The 27,423-nt window shown below is 37.8% G+C and overlaps 2 protein-coding genes across 2 annotated transcripts; one reads left to right on the top strand and one right to left on the bottom strand.

Moving 5' to 3' along the window:
* The first annotated feature begins 8,705 nt into the window (after positions 1 to 8,705).
* On the top strand, positions 8,706 to 9,731 carry LOC147488920 (protein FAR1-RELATED SEQUENCE 5-like). Its single transcript, XM_086574522.1, has 2 exons — positions 8,706 to 9,269; positions 9,426 to 9,731. Exons 1-2 carry the CDS (start codon positions 8,706 to 8,708, stop codon positions 9,729 to 9,731), a joined length of 870 nt encoding a protein of 289 aa, XP_086430648.1.
* Positions 9,732 to 21,409: 11,678 nt separating this feature from the next.
* LOC147488919 (F-box protein At3g07870-like) lies at positions 21,410 to 27,083 on the bottom strand. Its single transcript, XM_086574521.1, is given in 5 exon segments — positions 21,410 to 21,998; positions 22,001 to 22,352; positions 22,445 to 22,575; positions 22,793 to 22,948; positions 26,422 to 27,083. Coding segments are annotated over 5 exon segments (1,392 nt in total). The 5' UTR covers positions 26,960 to 27,083; the 3' UTR covers positions 21,410 to 21,783.
* Positions 27,084 to 27,423: the final 340 nt, after the last annotated feature.

The raw sequence follows: 27,423 nt of genomic DNA, 5'->3' as shown, positions 1-27,423 counted from the left end.
CCTGTTTTTTGTTTGCACAAACCAATTCCGTCTCCTCTAAGAATTTTGTAGTCGGGCGGTGGGAGAGCGCCTAGGCCTTCTAGGCAGTGCCTAGACGCTAGGCGGTGTTTTTTCCTAATATATATAGTAGGAACACACACCTATACTACAAGAAATGAAGAAAATCATTTACCATAACTCAAAAAATAAACGCAAACAAAGATACTTATTACAAAAATGTGTAAGTTGAAGAATATCAACTTCATATAAAAACATACTCTTTGTTATAGTGGCATATAATTTACCTTAGACTTTAGTCTTTTAAACTCGTTCAAATCTTAATCCTACACGGCCTTTTAATTTTCAACATTTAATCATTCAAAAAAAAAAAAAAAAAAAAACTTGACTGGACCGCCTAGACCACCTAATCGGTCCGCCTAGTCGGTCCACTGATTTTTTAAACGACTTGGACCTAGGCGAGTCGGTTGGGCACCGCCTAGCGCCTGGAGACCGCCTAGACCGATTTTTAGAACAGTGAAATTAACAAGAAACAAAGATTTAGGCCCAAACACATAAATTGACCAATAATTTCGGTTTTAGGCAAAGTTGACCAATAATTATGGTTTTAGGACAAAAACGGGTTGATATCAGCATCTATCATTAATTATTTCGCTATAAAGGACATTTTTGGGCTGACGTCAACAAATTATTTTTTATTAATACCAATTATGACCTTCTTTGATATACATGCAAACACCACTATGCATGTATGATATGCACTACATGTGAATATCAACATGCACACACTATTATGTATACACATGCAAACATCATTATGTTGTGTATATATGTGCATAACACACATACAAACACTACTATATATGTGTATATATACCACATATGCACACACTATTATGTATGTGTGTAATAAACATGTAAACACTACTACCACACATGCACACACCATTATGCATGTATCCAACAAACATATTAGTTCTGATGCTCAAGCATTATAGCCGTCATTTTGTTGTTGATTGTCATCACTTTCTTCACCATCATCGTCTTCTTCTTCATGCTCATCATTAGTTTTATAATTCATAACTTCTCTTGACGTGTCATCATTATTCAAAACACTATGTGCATGACAATAATCATCATTCGGAGCACACTTCAACTCTGTACAGTGAGTTGTTCCTCCACTATTATAGCAACATCATAGGCTCAGATCTATGTTTTATTCATTTTGTTCTCTAAAAACTTTGGATTTCAACTTCCTCTGACGATACGTCTACACCAAAAAACAATAATACAATACAAATGATTGAAAACTTTTCAAAAATTAATCAATTTTTTTAATGTAATAAACCCTAAAAAATTCATGATACTTCATTCACTAATTTCACGCAAATACAACACATGCAAATAAATTTATACATGTGTATTAGAACATGCAAACAACTTTATGCATGTAAATTCATTGCTCAAATTAGTTGTAAATAAAAGTAAAAATTGAATAACAACATGCCAATTACATACATATTTACATACAATATATATGTAAATAAGATAAATCACAAAAGCTAGGGTTTTACCTTTAATGGTAATTCATCTTTTTCATTGTATGCATTTTCATTTCTTCCCAAATCTTTATCATTATGTTAATCCAAACTTCTCATTCTCAAATTGTTAGAAATTAGGGCTTTCAAATTTCTTAAATTAACAAAGGTGGATGGTGAGATGAGGTTGTAATAAGAATCTACAAAACTAACAATGGTGGCTTTTAAGCTTTCATTCGCTGAAGAAGAAACAAAAGAGATTGCAACTGGTTCAAAAGAGTTGGGTTTAAAACAGAAGGGGTTCAAAAAAGAAAGGCAATACCGTTCAAAAGAGTTGGGTTCAAAAGCAATAAAGGGTAATACCGTCTTTGCAACCAGTTTATCCTGGAGCTTTAACTATTTGCAGAACCAAACTAAAAGCAAAATTAAAATGCAATTTTGTCCTACGGGTCTGTTTTCTGAACAAGAAATTGGTCCCAAGGCCCATTTGGGAGTGATAATCACTCACATAATCAGGGTTTTTTTTCTAATCACTCTCAATTCAAGGACAATTTTTCGGTGTAAATAACCCAAAAAACCAATTTTTAAGTGACAATAAAACTATTCTTAAAAATATGTTTATGCATGTTAGTTTCATGGTTATTGTGTCAGTTACTATTGCCATATAAAAGTTTGGTTGGATGGTGTGGAGGTACATTTTAGGCATGACCTTACAATCTCGGAGAATAGGGTTTGTATAAGATGTTTGACTGAACTCAGGTCGGTGCTCTGAGTTGCCTACGTATCCAGTTCTCTGATGAACTGGAATCAAGTCAGACGTAGTTCATGTTGAGTGATTGAGTGGGAGATGGAGACAATGTCAGCCTCCTTTGAGAATGAAGAAGACGCCTCCTTTTATAGGCGTAGATCTCCTTTTTGTGTTGTCTTGATGATTGGTTTTACTCCTTCCGTTACGAAGTAATGATCTGTCATTAATGATGTTGTTGACCAGCTTGCAGCGGTTACGTTTCCTAGGTTGTTTGGACGACCTGACCCTAGGTCGTATGCACGACCTGCTTGTAGTCTAGATTTGTGGTCTGCCACGAGTGGTTGAGAGTGGAGGGTACTGACATAGCCCCCTTTCTTTATATCACTGTTTGTAGAATAGTGGTGTAAAGAAAGATAATAGAGGAGACTGCGTGTCTTACTTGGTTGAAAATTGAGATTGCTGCGAATTGAATTTTTTTGTGTTTGTAGGCTGGATGCCATTTGTTGTTTAGAGCTTTGTTGGGAGTTTGATGTGGTAGGTCCTACGTCATAGTGCGCAGATCGTAGCTTGTAATGCATAGATCATAAATCATATGTCATAGCTCGTAGTTTGTAGATTGGTTTTGACTGATAATTATCCTATGAGTGGTAATTACAGTTGAATCAAGCTTAACCCTGGCGTTGGTGTTAAGTTGATTGTACTCCTTTTGGGGGCGTCACTATAGTTGATAGCTAGTCTTTTGGGGGGTAGTCACTATAGTTGATAGCTAGCCTTTTGGGGGCATCACTATGATTAATAACTAGCTTTTTGAGGGCGATACTATGATTGATAGCTAGCCTTTTGGGGGTGTCATTATGGTTTATAACTAGCCTTTTGGGGGCATCACTATAGTTGATAGCTAGCTTTTGGGGGCATCACTATAGTTGATAGCTAGCTTTTTGGGGGCGTCACTATGGTTGAATCAAGCTTAACCCTAGCGTTGGTGTTAAGTTGATTGTACACCTTTTGGGGGCATTTTTGTTGATAGTTAGCCTTTTGGGGGCATTACTATGGTTGATAGCTAGCCTTTTGGGGGCGTCACTATAGTTGATAGCTAGCCTTTTGGGGGCGTCACTATGGTTGAATCAAGCTTAACCCTGGCGTTGGTGTTAAATTGATTGTATGCCTTTTAGAGGCATTTTTGTTGATAGTTAGCCTTTTGGGGGCGTCACTATGGCTGATCGCTAGCCTTTTGGGGGGTGTCACTATAGTTGATAGCTAGCTTTTTGAGGGCGTCACTATGGTTGAATCAAGCTTAACCCTGGCGTTGGTGTTAAGTTGATTGTACGCCTTTTGGGGGCGTCACTATGGTTGATAGCTAGCCTTTTGGGGGCGTCACTATGGTGGTTGTTTCTCGTTGAACGTCCTTGATTGCGATCTGACATCGTAGTGCGTGGTTCTAACTTGATCCTTAGTAGGGCATCAAGCTGATTGGTTGATAGCTAGCCTTTTGGGGGCGTTATTGTTGTCGTAGGTGCCATTTGAGCTGGCTGATTAGTAAGCCTTTTGGGGGCATTACTATGACTGATCGTTAACCTTTAGCTAGCGTGCTTATCACTTGCCCCCAGTTCGTAGTAGAAGCAGCCCTTTGTGGTGTTAATGTTGTTTAGCCCCAGTGAAATAACTTGTCCCAGTTCGGAGGTGGCTATGGCTAGCCCCCAGCTTGATTGGCTTGCAATAAACTGCAAGGGAGCGAGCTTCCATTTTGCAATTTGAGTGAGAGTTGACTTGAGGACGGCATGTCTTGAGGATGACCTGAGCTGAGGATGAACTGATCTAAGGATGAGCTGTTCTGAGGATGAGCTGTTCTGAGGATGGTCTATTTTGAGGACGACTTGAGCTAAGGATGAGCTGAGCTGAGTTGAGGATGAGCTGTTTTGAGGATGGTCTGTTTTGAGGACGACCTGAGCTAAGGATGAGCTGTTATGAGGATGAGCTATTCTGAGGATGAGCTGACTTGAGGAGGGCCTGTCTTGAGGACGACCTGAGCTGAGGATGAGCTGATCTTTAGCTAATTGGGGTAAGTTTGTATGTATTTTGGTATTTTGGCTATAACTTTGGCTACAGTTGTCAGAATCACGCGTGTGAGCCCAATTCGGAAAGATCTCGGCAGCGCGCACGCAATCACCACCTAGCTTTGCTTCGTGGTGGCCATTTTCGAGGTCAAAATCCACTGTTTTCCCCTCTAAAATCACCTTTTTCTATTTTTGTCCGACCTGAGTTGATGATGCGCTGATCTGATGGATGACCTGGATGAGGACGACCTAGCTGAGGATGACTTAAGCTGAGGATGACTTGGCTTGATGATGTGCTGATCTGATGGACGACCTGGTTGAAGATGACCTGAGTTGAGGATGACTTGACTTGATGTTGTGTTGATCTGATGGACGACCTCGCTGAGGATGACCTGAGCTGATGGAAGGCTGATGGATGATCTAGCGGAGGTCTTTGCATGAGATCTGGCTGAGGTTTTGATATAGCTCTGTGATGAGTTGTGCTGGTGTGCGGGTGTGCACTTCTCCTCATTGATATTAACATGCTCTGAAATTTTTGTTTGAGAGTGGTTAAATCAGTACCTTAGTTGATCTGGTAAGGAGTGACCTGTAAGCTGGATTCCTGGATCTGTATTGTCACCGATTCACCGTAAAGGAACGTGTGATATGGTGGTAGTTACAGCCCTCAGGTTGGTACTGGATCGACTGCAAGTGATCTGTAAATCTGAAATATATCTTGCAACATAGAAGTGTGCATAGATTATCCAAATTGATTTAAGATTAAAGATTAGTATAAATGAATGATAGTTGAATGTAGACTTATCTCTTAGAACGCTGACTTTTTCGCTTGCTGCCATTGATAGTTGAATGGAAGAATGCTGACTATTCTTCCCTGGTGGTTTTACCAAGTTTCGTGGGCTTGAGAAAATATGTGAATGTTTTTTCTCAAGAAAACGAACCGGCAGATGGTGCTAATGTGGAGGTACAGTTTAGGCATGACTTTACAATCTCGGAGAATAGAGCTTGTATAAGATGTTTGATTGAACTCAGGTCGGTGCTCTGAGTTGCCTACGTATCCAGTTCTATGATGAACTGGAATCAAGTCAGACGTAGTTCATGTTGAGTGATTGAGTGGGAGATGGAGACAATGTCAGCCTCCTTTGAGAATGGAGAAGACGCCTCTTTTTATAGGCGTAGATCCCCCTTTTGTGTTGTCTTGATGATTGGTTTTACTTCTTCCGTTACGAAGTAATGATCTGTCATTAATGATGTTGTTGACCAGCTTGCAGCGGTTACGTTTCCTAGGTCGTTTGGACGACCTGACCCTAGGTCGTATGCATAACCTGCTTGTAGTCTGGATACGTGGTCTGCCATGAGTGGTTGAGAGTGGAGGGTACTGACAGATGGTATATTTCCACTTTTTCAGTGACCTCCTGAGTATTATTTTCTGATTGTATATGCCTAAAGCATACGTGAATCATCCTTTCTCAAGTACCAATTCATGCTACCAGTGTTTAAGAGATATTAGTGTCCATTTAATCGTCTCTATGGATCTCATATGCACACGGTGATGCCTGTTTTATAAAAGTTTTTATATGAACAATAATATTTCTTAATAATTAATTAAGTATTGCAATATTTTATACCATTAATGTTCAACATAGTTTTATTTTTTTTGTAAGTAAAATACATCTTACATATAGAAACAAAAATTTCTGACCGCATACCACATTGGGAATTACATGACAAATTAATAGGCCCAGTCATTGGAGATCTACAAAATAGAAAAGCCCAAATAAAGTTGAAAAACAAAAATGCCCAAAATGAAAAGACCCAACAATTAAAACGATCCAAATTTACATGGCCGGGCAGCATGGTTACTATAAGAATTGTTTTGAACATTTTTGCACTTGCCAAAAATAGATATCAATTTTTCCAAAAAAAATCTAAGTGAACCCTAGAAATACAGAAACTCTTTAATTATTAGTATTATTTTTTTAGTAATTTATTAATAAATAGGAATAATAAAAAAAGTGCAAACACCATCGTCTCAGTTCTGAACAAGATGATGGTAGTCGAAGAGTCCGGCAGAAGGAGGATAATTGGGATGACGATGAGATAGTAAGTTTATGATTATTATTTTGATTATTATTATTATTATTATTATTATTATTATTATTATTATTATTCAAATTTCATCTAATTAGAGTTCCGTGTTTTATAGATTAAACTGAAATAAAAAATCAGACATCTTGAGAGGGAAGCTGAGGAGTTGAAGGCATGTATATAAAGTTATTCCAGTTTTTAGTTTTGGCTCATTTTACTGTTATAGCTGGAAAAACTATATACAGTCCTTCTCTAAAAATTAGCTACTGAAATTAACTTAAAATAAGTGCATAAGTAAAACTTAACTTAGAAAATGAATTCAACCCTAATTTGTTTTGTAGATATGATATACTCACCATAAATATCATCTCCACAAAATTTCAGCTCATTTGGAAATCTCTAACATTGGCAAAAAATGATTACAAAAACTCAATATTTTTGGACCGTTAGATTTCTTTTTAATGATGACAACAATTTTTATCTATGTTAGAGGTTTCCAAATGAGTTGAAATTTTGTATAGATGATTTTTATGGTGAGTGCTTCATAACCACAAAAAAAATTAGGCTTGAATTTATTTTTTAGATTAAGTTTTAGTTACGTACTTATTTTAAGTTAATTTAAGTATCTACTTTTTAGAGAAAAACTATATCAGTTCTTTTCTAAAAAGTAGATACTTAAGTTAACTTAAAATAAGTGCGTAACTAAAACTTAACTTAGAAAATGAATTCAATCTTATTTTTTGTGGATATGATATACTCACTATAAATATCATCTTTACAAAATTTTAGCTCATTTGGAAATCTCTAACATTGACAAAAAATGATTGCAAAAACTTAACATTTATGGACCGTTAAATTTCTTTTTAATGATGACAACAATTTTTATCTATGTTAGAGGTTTTCAAATGAGCTGAAATTTTGTAGAGATGATTTTTATGGTGAGTGTTTCATAACCACAAAAAATTATGTTTGAATTCATTTTCTAGATGAAGTTTTACTTACGCACTTATTTTAAGTTAACTTAAGTAGCCACTTTTTAGAAAAGTGGAAAAGTGGCTACTTAAGTTAACTTAAAATAAGTGCGTAAGTAAAACTTAACTTAGAAAATGAATTCAACCCTAAATTTTTATGGATATGATATACTCACCATAAATATATAATCTTTCACAAAATTTTAGATCATTTGGAAACCTCTAACATTGACAAAAAATGATTGCAAAAACTCAACATTTCTGGACCGTTAAATTTCTTTTTAATGATGATAACAATTTTTATCTATGTTAGAGGTTTCGAAATGAGCTGAAATTTTGTAGAGATGATTTTTATGGTAAGTGCTTCATAACCACAAAAAATTAGATTTGAATTCATTTTCTAGATAAAATTTTAGTTACGTACTTATTTTAGTTAGCTTAAAAAACTATATAGCTATATATTTTAGATAAAATATATATATATATATATATATACGAGCCCATTACGTATATATATATATATATATATATATATATATATATACTATATATATATTTAGACTCCAATCTCACTCTAAATTTATACCGTTAGATTCTACTAGCATCTCTTGTTAGATTATTATTTCCACGCCCTTCTACAAATACTAAAAGGGTATTTTCGGTAGATAGGTTCGGTTAAGAAAATTAAAACTTATGAGACAGAGAGAAAAACCCAAAACCGCCAATGACCATACCCCTTCTCCATCCTCCCTCAACGCTGCACAGTGAGTCTATGGTTACCTATTGAACCGAAGTTCTCTATTCTTCTCTATCTCATTTGTTGTATCCAGTATGAACTCGCCAACCAATGAAGCGGAGACAATAGAATATTGTGACGGTGAAACATTAGTTTTCGAGCATGATACCCAATTTGATGAGCATGGGTGTTCTTCTATTCAAACTCCTGACGAAGCAGTGGAGATACTGGGAATGCCCAAAGTAGGTATGACTTTTCGAAGTTTGGAGGATGCAAAGTCATACTATTCTGAGTTTGGTCGACAAAATGGTTTTGAAAGTCGAGTACATAGTACACAAAAGAGAGCCCGTGGTGATGATTCAGTGACTGTATGTGAAATGGTTTGTGCTCGGGAGGGGACACACCAAGAAACAAGGCAATGCAGAGAATGACATAAAAAGGAGAAACACTTCGACAATTAAATGTGAGTGCAAAGCAAGATTTAGAGTTGCTAGGAAAGATGATATAACCTGGGTAGTGAAATGTTTTGATAATACTCATCCCCATAAGATGGTCACTCCATTAAAACGGGGGCAAATGAGGTTGATGCAGGTTATGCCTTTGGTTGCTCGAGTGTTAACTGAAAATTTTGATGATGCAAACTCACCAATAGGAAAAGTTCCATCAATTTTTGGAGAGATAGTCGGGTTCAAAGATAGAAATTGCTATAATCATTTGAACTCCAAATATAAGAGGTACAAAACACTGAAGGAAATGGATGCAATTGCAGCATGTGACTATTTTCAACAGCAACAACTGGAAGATCCTCAGTTTTACTATGCCATAGAGTCCGATACTGATAACAGGGGTGTGATTTTTCTTTGGATAGATGGGCATTCTTGTATGCAGTACCAGCATTTTGGAGATGTTGTTTGTTTCGACACCACTTACAAAACAAACTATTATTTGATGCCTTTTGGTCCCTTCACTGGAGTTAACCACCATTTTCAGTCTATCCAGTTTGGTTGTGCTCTTTTACTAGATGAAACTGAAGAAAGTTTTTTGTGGTTGTTCAAGACTTGGCTTGCGGCTATGGGTGGTCGTACCCCAGTTTCCATTATTACCGATCAGGACAAAGTGATGACAACAGCTATTGCCAAAGTATTCCCTAACTCTCGACATCGGTTTTGTCTATGACATATCACTAGTAAATATCCTGAGCATTTGCAACATGTGTATTTTACGAGGGAAGGGTTTCAAAATGCAATGGATTGTTGTCTGCATCAGACTTATGATGTAAGTTCTTTTGAAATGCAGTGGAAAGAGATGTTGCAAAAATACGATCTAGTGGAACATGAATGGCTAAAGAAAATGTATGATATTAGAAAGATGTGGGTGCCGGTGTACCACTTAGATACTTTTTTTGCTGGAATGAACACTACTGGACGTAGCGAAGGAATGAATAGATTTTATAAAGATTACTTTACATCTGACACTACTCTAGTTGAGTTTATTCACAAAAATGAGAAATGCTTGCAGAGAATTGCTCGAAGGGAAAAAGGGAAGAAGACTATGAATCTGAGAACAAAGATCGGATTGTGGATGCCTCTCAATATCTCTTAAAGAATGCGACATTACTTTATACAAGAAATGTGTACAATAAATTCAAAGAAAAATGTTCTAAAGCAATGACTTACAAACTCTTAAGTGAAGAACGCGGCAATGACTTCAACTCCTATACCATGACATCAAGAAAAAATAAAAAAGGTGATGGAAAAATCTGGAAGGTGATCTTCAACCGAACAACTAGCAATGGCTCGTGCGAATGCAAGTGGTTTGAGTTCATGGGAATTCCTTGTGAACATGTTTTGAAGGTAATTATCCACCATGATATTGATGAGATACCCGAACAATGAGTTTTGAGAAGATGGATGAAAGGATCAAACCAATACCGAGTTATGGATAAGAGTGTAATACTGAGTAGTGCTGAAGATTCATATGTGCTAAGACTTATGCATGGGTCTCATCTTGCCAATCAGGTTGTTTATGAAGCTGCAAAGATGTTGAGAAATTTGGAATGATGGTAGAAGCGATGGGCACTTTGCTAAAAAGGTTTTCAATTCAAGATGCAGCTAAGAAGCCAAATGTGGTAATTCAAGAAGAAGAACCTTTTGTTGCCAGCCCTCAAGTGTTGCTTTTGAATCCCAATATTTCTCAAACAAAAGGGAGAAAGAAAAATAAGAAAAAGAGCGGCCCGGGTAGATTCAAAAAGCCACTTAAGATCTCCCAGCAAACAACTTTAAGGATGTGCGGATGTTGTAAAAAGAGAACTACTCATGACAGAAGAACTTGTCCCGATAATCCAAATAAAAAGAGCAAAGGTGCAAATTTACTATTCATTGTTCTATAATTATAAATTTCTAATGGTTATTCAGTTTTATTTTTCATTGTGGTCTAATTTTTGTTCTCATTTACAGGGGTAGGTAGTACTGAAGATGCAACAAATATTATTGATAGCGGAGATGCATAGAAGACCACTTTCTATATTTTGATGACTTGAAAGGGAAGGAGGAGTTAGCACGTACAGAGCATCCAATATGCCTAATCATGAGAGGATTGTGTGATCTAGATTTCAATTTTGTGTACTCAAAAAGCTAGTCGATTATGTATTCTTGGTATTGGCCTTTTGTACTGTGTAGGAGGATTTTATAATCTCGATCAAGTGAATAATAACTCTCAATAGCTATTTTATTGCTCCTACATATACAAACAAGTGCTCTGTTTCTTAAACAACCATTTATATTTTTTGGTACTCTCAAATTTCGACATCCATAATACATCAACTTGCGTCGTCAATATAATTTATACTACATTAAAAGGTCGTTAGCTTTAATACAACAAGAACACCTATGTAAATAGAAACAACAATATATAGGTTACATCAAAAGATCAAAATTTGAGGTGGATTTGAACCACCATCCCTTGACAATTAGGAGACAAATTTCCATTGTCAAGTGCTTTGCTGTATAAGCTAAAGATCTATTGTCAAGTACTCTCCAGGATGATTTTATAATCTTGACTCGGTTCAAATTTTAAATGTCACGGGAGACAATGGCAAATACAGTATGTATAGTAAATATATATAACCCAACACTCCAAAAGTTAAAGTTACATATATTTCACATTCAATTGGTTATGGGACTTCCTGCTGAAGCTTTTACTTGCAATTAGTTGGTCCAAATTTCCAAATGTCAATGTAATAAATCTAAATATTAAGATTTTAGATGAGATGGGCTAGCCAACATCTGGTGTCAGATGTGGGGAACATTTCCACCTTGTTCCTCTTCTTTGTTTGCCCACATTATTTCTATCGAATAAGCCTCATAATCTATTCTTGGTGAAAATTAAAAAAAAAAATCAAAGAACATGTATACTTTAGTATGCATGCTCGAAATATAAGATAATAACATCAAGAAGTAGCTCATATCACATACTATTAATAAGTGTCTTCAGATGGAGGACAAACACACTTTCAGATACTTCATTAATCATTATATTACTTTCTTATTTCCTACATTAAGCCTAAATAAGAAAACAAATTAAGAAATGTATGCCACTAAGTACTGTGCACAGGTTAGTGAGAACATTACCTTGGCGAAAGTCCAATATCCGTGTAGTCTATTACTCTCTTTTCAAAAGCAGAAAATTAGCTAGAATGGCGAACGAAACTCGTGTATATCAGTGTAAAGTGCTTATAACTTAAAAATTGGCATTGCTACAAAATACAAGCTCGTTAGCTTTAACAAACACCACAATAACACCTATGTAATAGAAACAACAATATATAGGTGAGATCAAACTTTGAGGATCTTGGTGGATTTGAACCACCATCCCTTGAAAATCAGGAGACAAATTCCCATTTTCAAGTGCTTTGCCATATAAGCTAAAGATCCATTTAAGAACAATAAAACCAAAAAACAAAGCAAAGAACTAATGGCAGTGAAGGTTCTTCTTGTCTAGTCTAGCAATGAATAAGTTCAGGGCAAATCCAATACATTCTGGCTGGAGACCTGATGTCTCCCATCTCTTTTTCATTATGTGTATCACAGTCCTCATAATCCCACCACCCCTAAATGAACCACTGATGGTTGTTCCATTTTACAAACATAGTATTTAGGTCATTGGAATTTGAAAATATTTAGGTGTAGGCTTTTGAATCTATACTAGCTCATGAGAAAAAATAGGGTACTGAATAAGAAGATGTGGTAATGCAATATGGATAGAATAAGAAAGTGTTAAACCGTACACAAATTTGAAGAAGAAGTGTAAAGGACCAGGTAATGCAATATGGACGGAAAAGAACAACTGATTTTTCATCAAGCAAACCTCCAAAACAACAAAAGTCCCTTGCATAAAGAAAACAAAAAGACTCAATTGCTCTCTCCCCCCAACAGAAATTCTATATTAACCACATACTATCGACTAAATAAACAACAAAAAACCACCTGCATAAATTGCTTAGTTGCATAAATAATTTTGAAAAGTAGGAAATGATAAAGGGTATCAAAATATGTAGAGGAATGATAGAAGAAGATGACTACCGGGAATCCTCAGAGAAGAACTGGATCAAATATCATTGATGGAGGATTGAAATTTTCATCTGTCAATTGGAGTAGAAGGGGTTTTCTTTCTCGTAATGTAAGGTGTTTAGTTTTTTATTTTTTTTAAACCAACCTACCGCAAATGCCCTTTCAGTATTGAAAGAAAGAAGGAATAGAAATTATAAGGTGACCCTAGATGCAAATAGAATCCAATGGCGTGGATTTGGAGTGAGATAGGAGTCTATCTAAGTGGAGTAACTCTCTCTCTCTCTCTCTCTCTCTCTCTCTCTCTCTCTCTCTCTCTCTCTCTCTCTCTCTATATATATATATATATATATATATATATATATATATATATTTTTTATTAAAAGTAGCTACTTAAGTTAACTTAAAATAAGTACGTACGTAAAATTTTACCTACAAAATGAATTCAAACCTCATTTTTTGTGGTTATGAAGCACTCACCATAATGATTATCTTCCCAAAATTTTAGCTAATTTGGAAACTTCTAACATAGATAAAAATTGTTGTCATCTTTAAAAAGAAATCTAACAGTTCAGAAATGTTGAATTTTTGTAATTATTTTTTGCCAATGTTAGAGGTTTTCAAATGGGCTGAAATTTTGTAAAGATGATTTTAATATTGAGTATATCATATCCACAAAAAAATAGGTTTAAATTCATTTTGTAGATGAAGTTTTACTTAATTACTTATTTTAAAGTTAACTTAAGTAGCTACTTTTAAGAGAAGGGCTATATAGATATATACAGCCCGGCTCCTAAAAGGATCTTAAATAAGTACCAAATCTAAAATGCCCACAACTTCACCTACAAAATGATTTAAAACTTAATTTTTTGTGCATATGATTTATTAACCATAAAGAACATCTCTACAAAAATTCAACTTATCTGACAATTTTTAACATTGGCAAAAAATGATTGCAAAAACTAGACATTTCTGGACTATTATATATTTTTTCAGAAGTGGACAACAATTTTTATCTAAGTTAGAGAATATCAAACGAGTTGAATTTTTGTAGAGATATTCTTTATGGTTAGTAGATCATATGCACAAAAGATTAGATTTTAAATCATTTTGTAGGTGAAGTTGTGAGTGTTTTAGATTTGGTACTTATTTAAGGTCCTTTTAGGAGTTGGGCTGAAAGGCTGAATATATATATATATATATATATATATATATATATATATATATATATATATATATATATATATATATATATATATATATATATATATGATCATTTTCTTAAAAGTAACTACTTAAGTTAACTTTAAAATAAGTACGTAAGTAAAACTTTACCTACAAAATGAATTTAAACTTTTTTTTTTTTTTTTTTATATGATATACTCAATATTAAGATCATCTATACAAAATTTCAGTTCATTTTGAAATCTCTAACATTGGCAAAAAACAATTACAAAAATTTAATATTTCTGGACCGTTAGATTTATTTTTAAAGATGATAACAATTTTTATCTATGTTAGAGGTTTCCAAATGAATTGAAATTTTGGGAAGATAATCATTATGGTGAGTGCTTCATAACCACAAAAAATTAGGTTTGAATTCATTTTGTAGGTGAAGTTTTACATAATTCTCTAAATAGTAGCTACTTAAGTTAACGTAAAATAAATACGTACGTAAAATTTACCTACAAAATGAATTCAAACCTAATTTTTTGTGGTTATGAAGCATTCACCATAATGATTATCTTCCCAAAATTTTAGCTCATTTGGAAACCTCTAACATAGATAAAAATTGTTGGCATTTTTTAGAAGAAATCTAACGGTCCAGAAATGTTAAGTTTTTGTAATCATGTTTTTCCAATGTTAGAGGTTTCCAAATGTGCTGAAATTTTGTAGAGATGATCTTAATATTGAGTATATCATATCCAAAAAAAAATAGGTTTGAATTCATTTTGTAGGTGAAGTTTTACTTATGTACTTATTTTAAAGTTAACTTAAGTAGTTACTTTTTAGAGAAGGACTGTATATATATATCATGGGTGCTATGACAAAAGGCGTCTGGGTGCCAAAAGAGTGCAAGTTATGTGAAACTACCATCACCAACCAATGCAGCCACGCAAAGATTTCCCTAGACATCGAGCACAATAGTCGACTCGAAAACCAGATATGCTCTTATAACCAAAGTTGAATTCAATGGGAATACAATAGATACCACAGTCGCTAGGGAAGGTAAGGCTGTTGATAACTCGGTACGATGCATAAGGAATAATACTCACCAAGGAGTAGATAACCTCATCATAGGTTTAGACCCAAAGGGGTATGTTGAAGAACACTAACCCATGGAGCTACTTTGAAGAGACGTTAACCGTTTAATAAGACCTTTTATATTGTATTTTGCTTTTTTTTTTCTAGTGTAATTTTATTTATCAATTGTTATTTAAATATAAAAAATGTGTTATGAATTGAAAGTGACTGCCCATAAGAATCATGTGTCCTGTTACTATACAAAACATGATATCTTAAATGTAATAGTGCACCACTATACAAAACATGAAATCATGAGTGTAATAGTTCTACTTTGTAAACTATAAATAGGACCTCAAGTGAATAAGAAATCCATTCCAAGTTTGATGCTAATTCTTCTATCTAGTTTCATTTTTTTTATAACAAAATGTTATTTTTTCTTGACTAGATTTGTCTGGAGATTTACTCATTATGTTCAGTACAAAAAGTATTGTGTTTAGGAATATTAGTCATGTAACAGTGGTCTTGTTTTCCTTTTATAGCTGCAATATTGATTGGGCAACACCAGTCATTATCAATTCATCCTCACAGCAATATCCATACATATCTTTCAACCGGGTTAGTAGAATCCAAAGTATCATGATCGATCATTTAACCTTTAGATATTTTTCATAAAAAAAATGTACACGGTTCTATAAGCCTAAGCTACCTTCCTAAGAGCCTTTACATCTTATATTTTAGTTTAGGGTTAGTTAGACTAATGCTCCCCCCCCCCCTCTCTTTTTCAAAAATATTAGTAATTAGATGAAGAATCATGACTGTTGTATCTTACAAATGGGGTATTACTAATATTTTTGAAAATTGGAGGGGGGGTTTTAAGTCTAACTAACTTTTTTTTATTAGTAACGATCATCCAGCCAGTTTTTTTCTTGGTGAATACTAAAAAATTGTTCTCATGGTAATTTTGCCCAGTTAATATAAACATGATGACAACGTTTATGCCTCTGAACTTTAAAAAAAAACAAGACAATACCAATTTATGGATTAACCATTGTGTATGAATCTCACTTAAAAATGTAATGGCTTGAAATATATGAATTAAAACTTCAATTATCTAGCAGTGAAACATTAGTGAAAACGTATTCGATAAATAGGGCCTTGTTTCTCATTGCTTGAATGTGCAAGTTACTTTTGTTGAGCGCTGCCTTCTTTTCTTCAACTATAATATTTGTTGGAGTTATCCCTCACATGAGGACGAGGAAGAGGAGAGAAACTGGTACTGTTCATGTGAAGAAGTCCGAAGAGCCGCATCTTGCTTCAGATTGCCTTTAAAAGCGCCCATGCCTTGCCAAAAAAAAAGAAGATAGTTTTTTTCAGTGTCTCACGAAACAAAGTTACTAGACTTTTGATCTAGGAAAATAAGAGGGCGCTCGTGCGCTCGAATTGGCCTTGCCGAGAGCGCGCCCGCGCTCATGCATGCCTAAACTTGTCAGTTTCTATTTTTCTACAGTAACCGCGAAATTGCAGTTTACTATAAAAACAGAAGTTAGGTTTTGAAAAACCAAGTCATGAATAGAAACCCAATTTTGAGAGCAATCAAAATTAAGAGAAAACCCTTGCAAAGAGAAAAACTTGTAAGGAGAGAGGAGTGATCTAGTAAGTTGGATAGACTTGAGAGGAGTGATTGTAATCTTCCTTCCCATACTTATAAAAAGATTAGCTCTTGTGGAAGTAGGCATCATTGGCCGAACCACGATACATCTTTGTGTCGTGGTATGTTTTACTTGCTTTATATTTCTATTGCTTGTTTGTGATAGTTATATCCATAGATTAAGATTGTGGTTGGTGGTTGTAGTGAAAGATTAGATTTTTTAATAAAGTAGTAGATTGTCCAAGTACAAGTTATCTTAGTGAAGATTGATTAGCATCATTTTCCCCAACAAGTGGTATCAGAGCCAGGTTGGATTAAGCCCAACAAAGTTGTTATTTAAATCTTGCCCAGAAGGTGTTTGTTAAAATTCCTAAGAGGAGATTTGAGTTGAAATATCTTGAAGAGATGGACCATTCTGTAAACACTCGCATGACTAGTTTGAATAGAGCTAACTACACTATTTGGAAAGCCAAAATGGAATACTTGCTCTATTATAAGGACTTGGCACAACCCATTGAGAATGAAGGAGTAAAACCAGACGCATTTATTGCAGCTTAGTGGAGTAAGCTTGACAGAAAAAGCAATTGGGTACATTCGACAGTGGATAGATGACAGTGTCTTCCACCATATATCCCAAGAGACTATCGCTTTTGGCTTGTGGAAGAAACTCGAAGACCTCTATGAGAGGAAGTCTGCCATAAACAAAGTGCTACTCATTAAGAAGTTTGCTAACACGAAGTACAAAGAGGGTTCTTCAATGTCTAAGTATCTTAATGAAATACATAATACCATCAATCAGTTGCACTTGATGAAGATTGATATGGGTGATGAAGTTGAGGCTTTGTTACTATTAAACTCTTTACTCGATAGTTGGAAGACTTTAGCAGTTTTTCTAAACGGAGCCGCTAAGGATGGAATCATGTCCATGCATGGAGATTGCTACCGGGGCATTGTTGAATGAGGAGACAAGAAGGGGTTCACGAAGTAGCTCCCCTCACTCAGAGATCCTTGTCACAGAGAAGTGGGGGAGAGGTAAGAGCAGAAAACCATCTCATTCTAGAGGTGATGACATCTAGGGGTGAAACTAGAACTCTTAAGGTATAGAGACAATATTACTATTGTGCCACCAAGGGTCACTTCAGGTATCAATATAGAACACTGAAGAGGGATGAGAATAATAACTGTATACATGAAGACATGGTAAAGAGGAACGGAAACACAGGTCGAGATACTACCGCACTAGTAGACGATGATCTAATGGGAATTGTGTCAGATTGTGGTGAGTGCTGTGTTAGTACCTCATGCCAGGATACAAAGTGGGTGATAGATACAGGAGCATCTTATCACGTCACACCGCACAGAGGATTCTTCACTACCTACAGCTGTGGTGAATTTGGTGAGGTAAAGATGGGTAACAGTAGAGTCTCGAAAATTGTAGGTATTGGTGATGTTCATGTAGAAACCAATTCAATATCGGCTACGCCTTAACACTCAAGGATGTAAGACATGTCCATGACATTCGACTAATTTATGGCTTTCAAAACTCGTTTGGTAACGGGGTATGGAAACTGAGCAGATGTTCCATTGTATTAGCCAAAGGGAAGAAAACTTGCTTGCTTTACAAGACACATGCTAGTTTCTATAAAGCAGAGTTAAATGCGGGACAAGAAGAACTTCCTCCAAACTATGGCATAAGAGACTGTGTCATATGGGAGAAAAAGGCATGGAAGTTATTGCCAAGCAAAAGGCCTTACCAAACATAAAAGGTAAGCATTTAAATAAATGTACTCATTGTTTGGTAGGAAAGCAACACGGGGTGTCTTTCCAAAGATTCTCCTCTCACAGAAAGGACAATGTCTTTGAGCTTGTACACACAAATTTATGTGGTCCTATAAAAGTAAAGTCCCATTGGGGAGCATTGTACTTCTTGACTTTCATTGATGATGCGTCAAGAAAGATATGAGCATATATTCTAAAGACCAAAAATGAAGTATTTGGCGTGTTCAAGACTTTCCATCGCATGGTGGAAAGAGAGACAGGGAAGCCTTTGAAATGTATTCGCTCAGATAATGTGGGTGAGTACATTGGGCCGTTTGAAGAGTATTGCAAGAGTCATGGGATTCATCATGAGTAGACCGTTCCTAAGACACCGCAACACAATGGTATAGCCGAGAGGATGAATCGTACTATTGTAGAAAGGATGAGATGAGATGCATGCTGTCTCACTCTAAGTTACCCAGAAGTTACTGGGTAGAAACAATGCGTACAGCCGTGTATGTAATCAACATATCGCCTTCGAAGCCTTTGAATAGTGATTATCTAGAGAAAGTATGGTCAAGCAGAGATATTGATTATGGATACTTGAGGGTATTTGGGTGCAGGGCATTCATTCATATTCCAAAGGATGAGAGATCCAAGCTTGATGACAAAGTTGAGCAGTGCATTTTTCTGGGTTATGGGGATGAGAAGTTTGGTTATAAACTTTATGATCCGATTAACAAGAAGGTAATCCGAAGTCGAGATGTTATGTTTTTGGAAGACCAAACCATAGCAGACTTTGAGGATGGTGAGAATTGAAGCTAGAAGCTTTCACTAATGATTATGTTAATTCAGAACTAGAAGTTCCTACTGTGGAACGTGCAGAAGGCATTGAGAATGCAAAGAACCATGGGTTTGAAGCTCATGATGATAATCATATTGGTCATGATGGGATAGAACCTATTGATATAGAAGATGCAGATGAAGTGCATGAACCACCACCTGAGCAAGTAGAAGTGCATCCTCTTGAGGCATAAGAAGATGGGGCAAGGAGGTCTGAGAGAGGGAGACAACGTCAACCAGGTATCCACCACATACGTATATTTTACTATCTGATGGAGGGGAACCTATGTACTATCAAGAGGCTCTTGAAGGTACAAACTAAGAGAAGTGGTTGAAGGACATGCATGATGAGATGTATTCTTTGCATAAGAATCACATTTATGACTTAGTTGAGAAACCAAAAGGAAGAAAAGTTCTCAAGAATAAGTGGATCTACAAAGTCAAGCATAAAGAGAATAACCCACACCCAAGGCACAAAGCTCACCTTGTTGTGAAGGGATTCGATCAAAGGAGGAAAGATTGACTTTGATGAAATTTTCTCTTATGTAGTTAAGTTGATTTCTATCAATATGGTATTGGGTCTGATCGCAAGTATGAACCTAGAGGTTGAGCAACTAGATGTCAAGACAACTTCTTCATGGAGACCTTGAAGAAGATGTCTACATGGACCAGCCACAGGGGTTTGAGGTCAAAGGCAAAGAGCACATAGTATGCAAGCTGATAAAGAGTTTGTATAGGTTGAAGCAGGCACCGAGACAGTGGTACATAAAGTTTGATTCCTTTATGGTGAAACATGGCTATATAAAGTCCGCTTCCGATCATTGTGTGTTTGTTTAGAAATTTCCAGATCGGGATTTCATTGTGCTCTTGTTGTATGTGGATGATGTGTTGATAGTTAGCCAGAACATCAACAAGATATCCAAGCTGAAGAAAGACTTTAGTAAGTCCTTTGAGATGAAGGATTTGGGTCAAACAAAGCAGATACTTGGTATGCGAATCACTCATGATAGAAAGAGTGGTAAGTTGTGGCTTTCTCAAGAAAGCTACATTGAGAAGGTGTTGAAGAGATTCAACATGGATCAAGCGAAGCCAGTCAATTGTCTGCTTGGTGGCCAGTTTCGCATAACCAAAGACATGTGTCCAAAGGGTGAGCATGAGCAGAGTAAAATGGAAAAGATTTCTTATGCATCCGCAGTGGACAGCTTGATGTATGCATTGGTGTGTACAAGACCGGATATTGCTTTCGTCGTTGGTGTTGTAAGTTGATTTCTGTTAAATCCGTGTAAAGAGCATTAGGAAGGTGTTAAGTGGATATTGAGATATCTCAAGGGCACTTCCAAAGCGTGTTTGTGTTTTTATGGAAGTAAGACCTTGCTTGAAGGCTACACTGATACAAATATGGCAGGTGATGTTGACTCTATGAAGTTCACCTCCGGTTATCTGTTTACTTTTACAGGGGGAGCAGTTTCTTGGCAATCTAAGTTGCAAAAGTGTGTTGTCCTCTCCACTACAGAAGCTGAGTATATTGCAGCCACTGATTGTTGCAAAAAGATGCTATTGATGAAGAGGTTCTTCGATGAACTAGGGCTAAAGCAGAAACAGTTTGTAGTTCTATGTGACAGTTAGAGCGCCATCCATTTGAACAAGAATCCGAGTTTTCATTCTAGATCAAAACACATACATGTGCGTTATCATTGGATTAGAGAAGTTCTTAAAGACAAACATTTGTGTATTGAGAAGTTCCATACCGACAAGAACGGGTCGGATATGATGACCAAAGTCTTACCGAAAGGTAAGTTTAATGTTTGTTGTGCCACCGCCGGAATTGTAGCACACTCCTCCTGTTGATTTAGGAATGCAGGGAGGTATCCCCCTTCACTATTCGGAAGGGGGAGATTGTTGGAGTTATCCCTCACATGAGGATGAGAAAAGAAACTGGTACTGTTCGTGTGAAGAAATCTGAGCGCGCACGTGCTCAGATTGGCCTTGCCCAAGGCTGCACGGCGCCTTTGCCGTGAAAAAGAAGATAGTTTTTTTTCATCTTCTCACGAAACAAAGTTACTAGGCTTTTGAGCTGGGAAAATAAGAGGGCGCGCGCACGCTCAAATTGGCCTTGTCGAGAGCGCACCCGTGCTCATGCCTAAACTTGTCAGTTCTATTTTTCTACAGTAACCGCAAAATTGCAATTTACTATAAAAACATAAGTTAGGTTTTGGAAAACCAAGTCTTGAATAGAAACCCAATTTTGAGAGCAATCAAAATTGAGAGAAAACCCTTGTAAAGAGAAAATTTGTAAGGAGAGAGGAGTGATTTAGTAAGTTGGGAGACTTTAGAGGAGTGATTGTAATCTTCTTTCCCATACTTATAAAAGGATTAGCTCTTGTGGAAGTAGACATCATTGACCGAACCACGGTACATCTTTATGTTGTAGTATGTTTTACTTGCTTTATATTTCTTTTGCCTATTTGTGATAGTTATATCCATAGATTTGGATTGTGGTTGTTGGTTGTAGTGAAAAATTAGATTTTTTATTGGAGTAGTAGATTGTCCAAGTACAAATTATCTTAGTGGGGATCAATTGGTATCGTTTTCCTCAACAATATTTTTCTCCAATCTTCCTTGGATCTTCGCGGATGGCCTTTAAGGATATAAAACTCTTCGTGTGGGTAGCTGCACCAAGCATTCTTTGTTTACCATGATCTTGAATGTCCTTTAAAGTTTCAATTTTGGGATCATAATGAACAAGAACCACCTCATTGCGCCATAGGAGGACTTCACCATCTTTGGTAGCAGGAAAAACTTTGTACCGGTATCTGTGGTTCACTTCAACTGTATGGTGTACTCCTTCGTCCACAGTGAGCCCTTGCTCAAGTAATCCTTCATCATCCAAATTTCAAGACATTCACCCTCTGAATACAGAGTCACACAAAGATACCCTCCCAATTGCACTAAATCAGCGTAGTTCCTGCCAGGTTTGAAACAAGATGGTGATGAAACCACTAGAAATTCTCCGTTCACCAAGTCAAATGCTATGATTTTATATGGTAACCTCCATATGGAACAATAGAAAAATGTAGCTCGGTCATCCAATGAAAAGCTCCGTTCACAAGAAATCCTGAGGTATAATACTTCAAGAGGTCTGGAGGGGCCTTCCCTTTCTTTCTCCAGTTAGTATCCTTACCAACAGTGTAGACCATAACTTGCCCTGGCAACAGTATGGTATCCGGTCGTTGATGAATCATTATTGCGACAACCTTGTATTCATTAGTAGTGTGACTGTAACCAAATCCTCTCACCGTGTCCACTATAGGATTTATGTCTTCAGTGGTACTAAATTTTGGAAGACTGAGAGATTCGCCTATCTTTGGATTGCATATGTGAGGAACTAATACACACAACCAATGTATATTATACACGTGTCCAGCATAGTGGAAATACCACACTTCCCCGAGCTGCATTCAGAGCGACCTACATCATCAGCTCATACCCTCGAGCTACGAGATCGCTCTGGAACAGATCAACTCGCGCATCCTCACGCAGAGCATTCTGATCCATGACTCAGCCTGCCTTCTAGAAGCAATTATTACCAAAGCTGCACTTACACCAATCATTGCCACAAGCTACTAACCACTGCTGCAAGCTACTACTCCCCATCATTGTGGGATTCCTACCAACACCAGCCTTACACGCATACCAGATCTCAACCACACATCTGTACTCATCAGTACATGTGTTGCACAGATCTTCATGCTCAACAGCTATAAATACCACATGCATGAACTACGTTAGACCTGATTCTTCTCTCCCCCCAGAATCAAAAGAAGATACATAGGCAGTTCGCTCATCAACGAACTCGGTCTTAACTCTATCCAATATCATTCCCTCTCCCTCCTTGTATGTAAAAGTGAACCAAAACGCTCCTTTACATTGGCGCCGTCTATGGTCTCGATTTCTTGAGAAACCACTTAACAACCCCCAAAACCAAAAAGCAAAATTCTCAAGCCCACGAAGCATGGCAAGCCTCAAAGCTCAAATCCACGTTTTACAATGTACGATGGCAGCACATGTCCTGGTCAACATGTAGTTCGATACATACAGAGCCTTGCACTCTACAGTGCTGTTATTATACTCTATGCATTTCCAGAATTACTACCGCATCTATGGTGTTAACTCACGTTTTTTACAGGTCGATCAAGCTCCAAACTAGGGGCTGTGAGCTAGCCACAACCATATTCGGATTGGGGCTCATTATTGCCGTATAAACATGTTCAATTATGTTATTATGCTCCAGGCATCTCCAAAATTGCTACTGTTAGTTCGTACTAACTCTTTGGTGCTAGCTCGCATCTTTTACAGGTCAATCCAGCTTTAAAGCTAGGGCTAACTATAGTCTCGCCAATTCAAGGCCAGCTATCAACTGCATCCCCAGAGGTCACCTTAGCTCCTGTTATCAAGACCCGAGGAGCCCGACTCCCTGTTGACAAGACCCGTGAGGTCGCCTTTAGCTCTGTTATCAAGACCCGCAGGGAGTCGCCGACAAGAACTCCTATTATCAAGACCCCGAGGTTGCCCTAGCTCCTATTGACAAGACCCCAGAGGTCGCCCCCGCTCCTGTTATCAAGACCCCAGAGGTTGCCCCAGCTCATGTTGACAAGACCCCAGAGGTCTCCCTAGCTCCGCTGACAAACCCCGTGAGGTCGCCTCGGCTCCAAGTTATCAAGAGACGAGAGTCTCCGCCTCAACTCTGTTGTCGGGCTAGCTATCAACTGCGATCTCCAAATCAGCACACTCTTTTGAGCTTACAAGCTCCATAGCCTCTCCAAGTCTCGCTAGTTGAGGACCTATACTTCTAAGATCAACTCAGTGAGAACGCTCTTAGTGAGCAGTACGATTTCATAAGCTAACACACTCTCTCAATGCGAAAGCAAACACTCTCTTGCAAAGCTTTGAGCTTTACGGGCTCCATAGCCTCTCCAAGTCTCGCTAGTTGAGGACCTATACTTCTAGGATCAACTCCGTGAGAACGCTCTCAGTGAGTAGTACGCTTTCATAAGCTAACACGCTCTCCGTGAGCAGCACGCTCTCTTGAGCTCATAGGCTACATAGCCTCTCCAATTCCCACTAGTTGAGGACCTACAACGCTAGGATCAACTCAGTGAGAAAGCTCTCCGTGAGCAGCTGCTTTCTTAAGCTACCACGCTCCATAGCCTCTGCAGTTCTTACTAGTTGACGACCTACAACTCTAGGCTCAACTCAGCGAGAACGATCTCTACGAGCAACACGCTTTCTTAAGTTACCACGCTTACTCGAGCTACTAGGCTCCATAGCCTCTACAGTTCTTACTAGTTGACGACCTACAACTCTAGGCTCAACTTAGCGAGAACGTTCTCTAAGAGTCGAACAATCACAAGTGCAAGCATTACCTCCAAGACCTCGTCGAGTCGGGACATATCAAGCATTATACCAACATTGCTGATGGCGACTTGCGCTATAAATTCATGGCCCGCAAATAACGTAGCAGATTTCCAGCTCGCCATAATCGCCATGATGTCCAAGCTCGCTCTCATAGCAGAGGGCGTCCCAGTGATCGATCCCGTCATGACTACTGTCAGCACTCATCAAACAGAAATAACAACAGAACGATCCACATGATCACCTTCTAGGATGATTATGTTACATCCAACAGAGAACAACAGAGACACATAGGCGCTCTCCAGGAAATCTACCAGTTCTCCTCTCAGGCATCACCTGCCCCACGCAGTTCAGGTCACAGTATAGGCGACATAACTTTCACGGAGGCCGACCTCAACAAGGTTTGCCTCCCTCATAATGATGCTCTAGTTGTCCACGTCAAAATCAGGGACTGGATAGTCAAACGTGTCTTGATAGACCCTGGTAGTTCATGTGACATCTTGTTCTATCATACCATCAAAAAAGATGAACCTGCCCAGATCGGTCTTCATAGATCCAAAAGCCCCTCTCTATGGATTCAAGGGCTCTCGAGCCGACCTAATTGGTGACATCATACTCCCAGTCTTCATTGGATCCAGAGAGGACAAAGTCAGCATCAACACACGTTTTAGCGTTCTAAACATCCACTCGTCCTAGAATGCCATCCTAGGACACCGCTAGATCCATCAAATGCAAGCAATACCCTCAACACTCCACCAAGTACTTCGCTTTCCCGGCCCCAGAGGTATGATGAAGCTTCATAGCAACCAGCTCGAGGCCTACAACTGCAATCAGATCCTTTCAGTAAAAAAGCCCGCTGGGGCTTCAATCGAAACTAAGGGAGAGCTCGCCAGCACCAAGATGGCAAAAGATTTCATCACTGAGGGCAAAACCAAAATGCCAAAGGAGAACGCTTGGGGCTCTGGCAAAAAACTCACTCCACAAGTCAACTCCTGTTGCCAAGCTCTCCATTCCTCAGGTCGAGAAAACATCACCCGAGACCAACTCCGCTGAGGTCGCTTCATCTTCTAAAGCCGCAGTTCAGAATGAGGAAAAGGAGAAAGTGAACCTAGGAACGGAGGACGTACACACAGCTCGCTCTCTACATAGCAAAACACTCTCAGGAGTTCAAACGTTCCCAAACACAAAACGCTCACTCGAGCTCAAAGGCAACATAGCCCACCACTTCTCAGTGCAGAACGCTCACTAAAGCATCCAGCTCACTTGAGCTCCAAGGCTCCCTCGAGCTACAACTTTCTTACTAATTGAGAACCTACACTTCTAGGATCAATTCAGTACTTGTCAAACTAGCACCTCTTGCATCTTCAGTTACTACTCCGCGTGCTTCCCACGTGTAGAATTACTCTCTCATCACAGAATTGGAATGACCTAATAAGAGGGGGTTGTGTGAGGGACTAATATACACAACCAATGTATATTATACACGTGTCCAGCATAGCAGAAATACCATACTTCCCCGAGCTGCATTCAGAGCGACCTACATCATCAGCTCATACCCTCTGAGCTACGAGATCGCTCCAGAACAGATCAGCTCGTGCATCCTCACGCAGAGCGTTCTGATCCGTGACTCAGCCTGCCTTCTAGAAGCAATCATTACCAAAGCTGCACTTACACCAATCACTGCCGCAAGCTACTAACCACTGCTACTACTCCCCATCATTGCGGGATTCCTACCAACACCAACCTTACACGCATACCAGATCTCAACCACACATATGTACTCATCAGTACACGTGTTGCGCAAATCTTCATACTCAACAGCTATAAATACCACATGCATGAACTACGTTAAACCTGATTCTTCTCTCCCCAGAATCAAGAGAAGATACATAGGCAGTTCGCTCATCAACGAACTCGGTCTTAACTCTATCCAATATCATTCCCTCTCCCTCTTTGTATGTAAAGGTGAACCAAAACGCTCCTTTACAGCATCCATAGAAAGGATCACAGGCCTGTTGGTCAGATATACATATCAAACCGTTGCATGAATTAACATCTTTAAAATAAGGGTCACTGAACTTAATTGGGAGACGGTTGGTTTTTGTTATTTTGTAAAGCTTCTCATCATCGTATTCAGCATAGTAAAGCTCAAAATCATTCTTTACATCTGTCTTCATCAGAATAATGATACCCAAATCTTTGTTTTGAGTTTGCATCAGTTGAAGATGTTTGTTAACGAAGTAAGGGTCATAGATTATATAGGACCATAACTTGCAAACATACCTGCTTTCTGAGAGTGAGTCGACAGGTAGTTTTAAGAGTATATCTGATAACGTTTCTGAAGTTAACTTCTCCATTTCAACTATCAAAGATATGTGCTTCTACACTTTCCGCTGTTCTTGAAGGAATTGAGACGTTTGGTTTAGTACAAATTTTTATGGGAAAGCATTTCCATGTTTAAATATGTTGAAGCCAACATCATTTCTTACTATAGACGGAAGTTTCAAAGCGAGTTAGGAGTTCTTTTCTTCAACTTTAATAATAATTCAAACTTGAGGCAGTCCGGTTTTGATGTTTAGTATCAAGCCACTAGGAACAGAGACAAAACTGCGTTGATTCAATTGATTTGTTTGTTTTTATTTTCCAAACACCTCCAGCAGGAGAGGGGTTCGGCATACCCCTACACCAGTATATTAATTCCAAAAACAAAAAATCGAGCCAACAAAGTAACCAAAACTCATAAAATTGCTAACCCCGACATACAGTATTGAGAATGAGAGAGAGAAAACTTACTCGTGCATCCCAAGAAAGAGGAATCTAT

The sequence above is a fragment of the Coptis chinensis genome, chromosome 7, assembly GCF_015680905.1.
Source record: "Coptis chinensis isolate HL-2020 chromosome 7, ASM1568090v1, whole genome shotgun sequence".
In the NCBI taxonomy this organism is placed as follows: domain Eukaryota; kingdom Viridiplantae; phylum Streptophyta; class Magnoliopsida; order Ranunculales; family Ranunculaceae; genus Coptis; species Coptis chinensis.
This window is presented reverse-complemented; position numbering and strand designations above follow the sequence as displayed.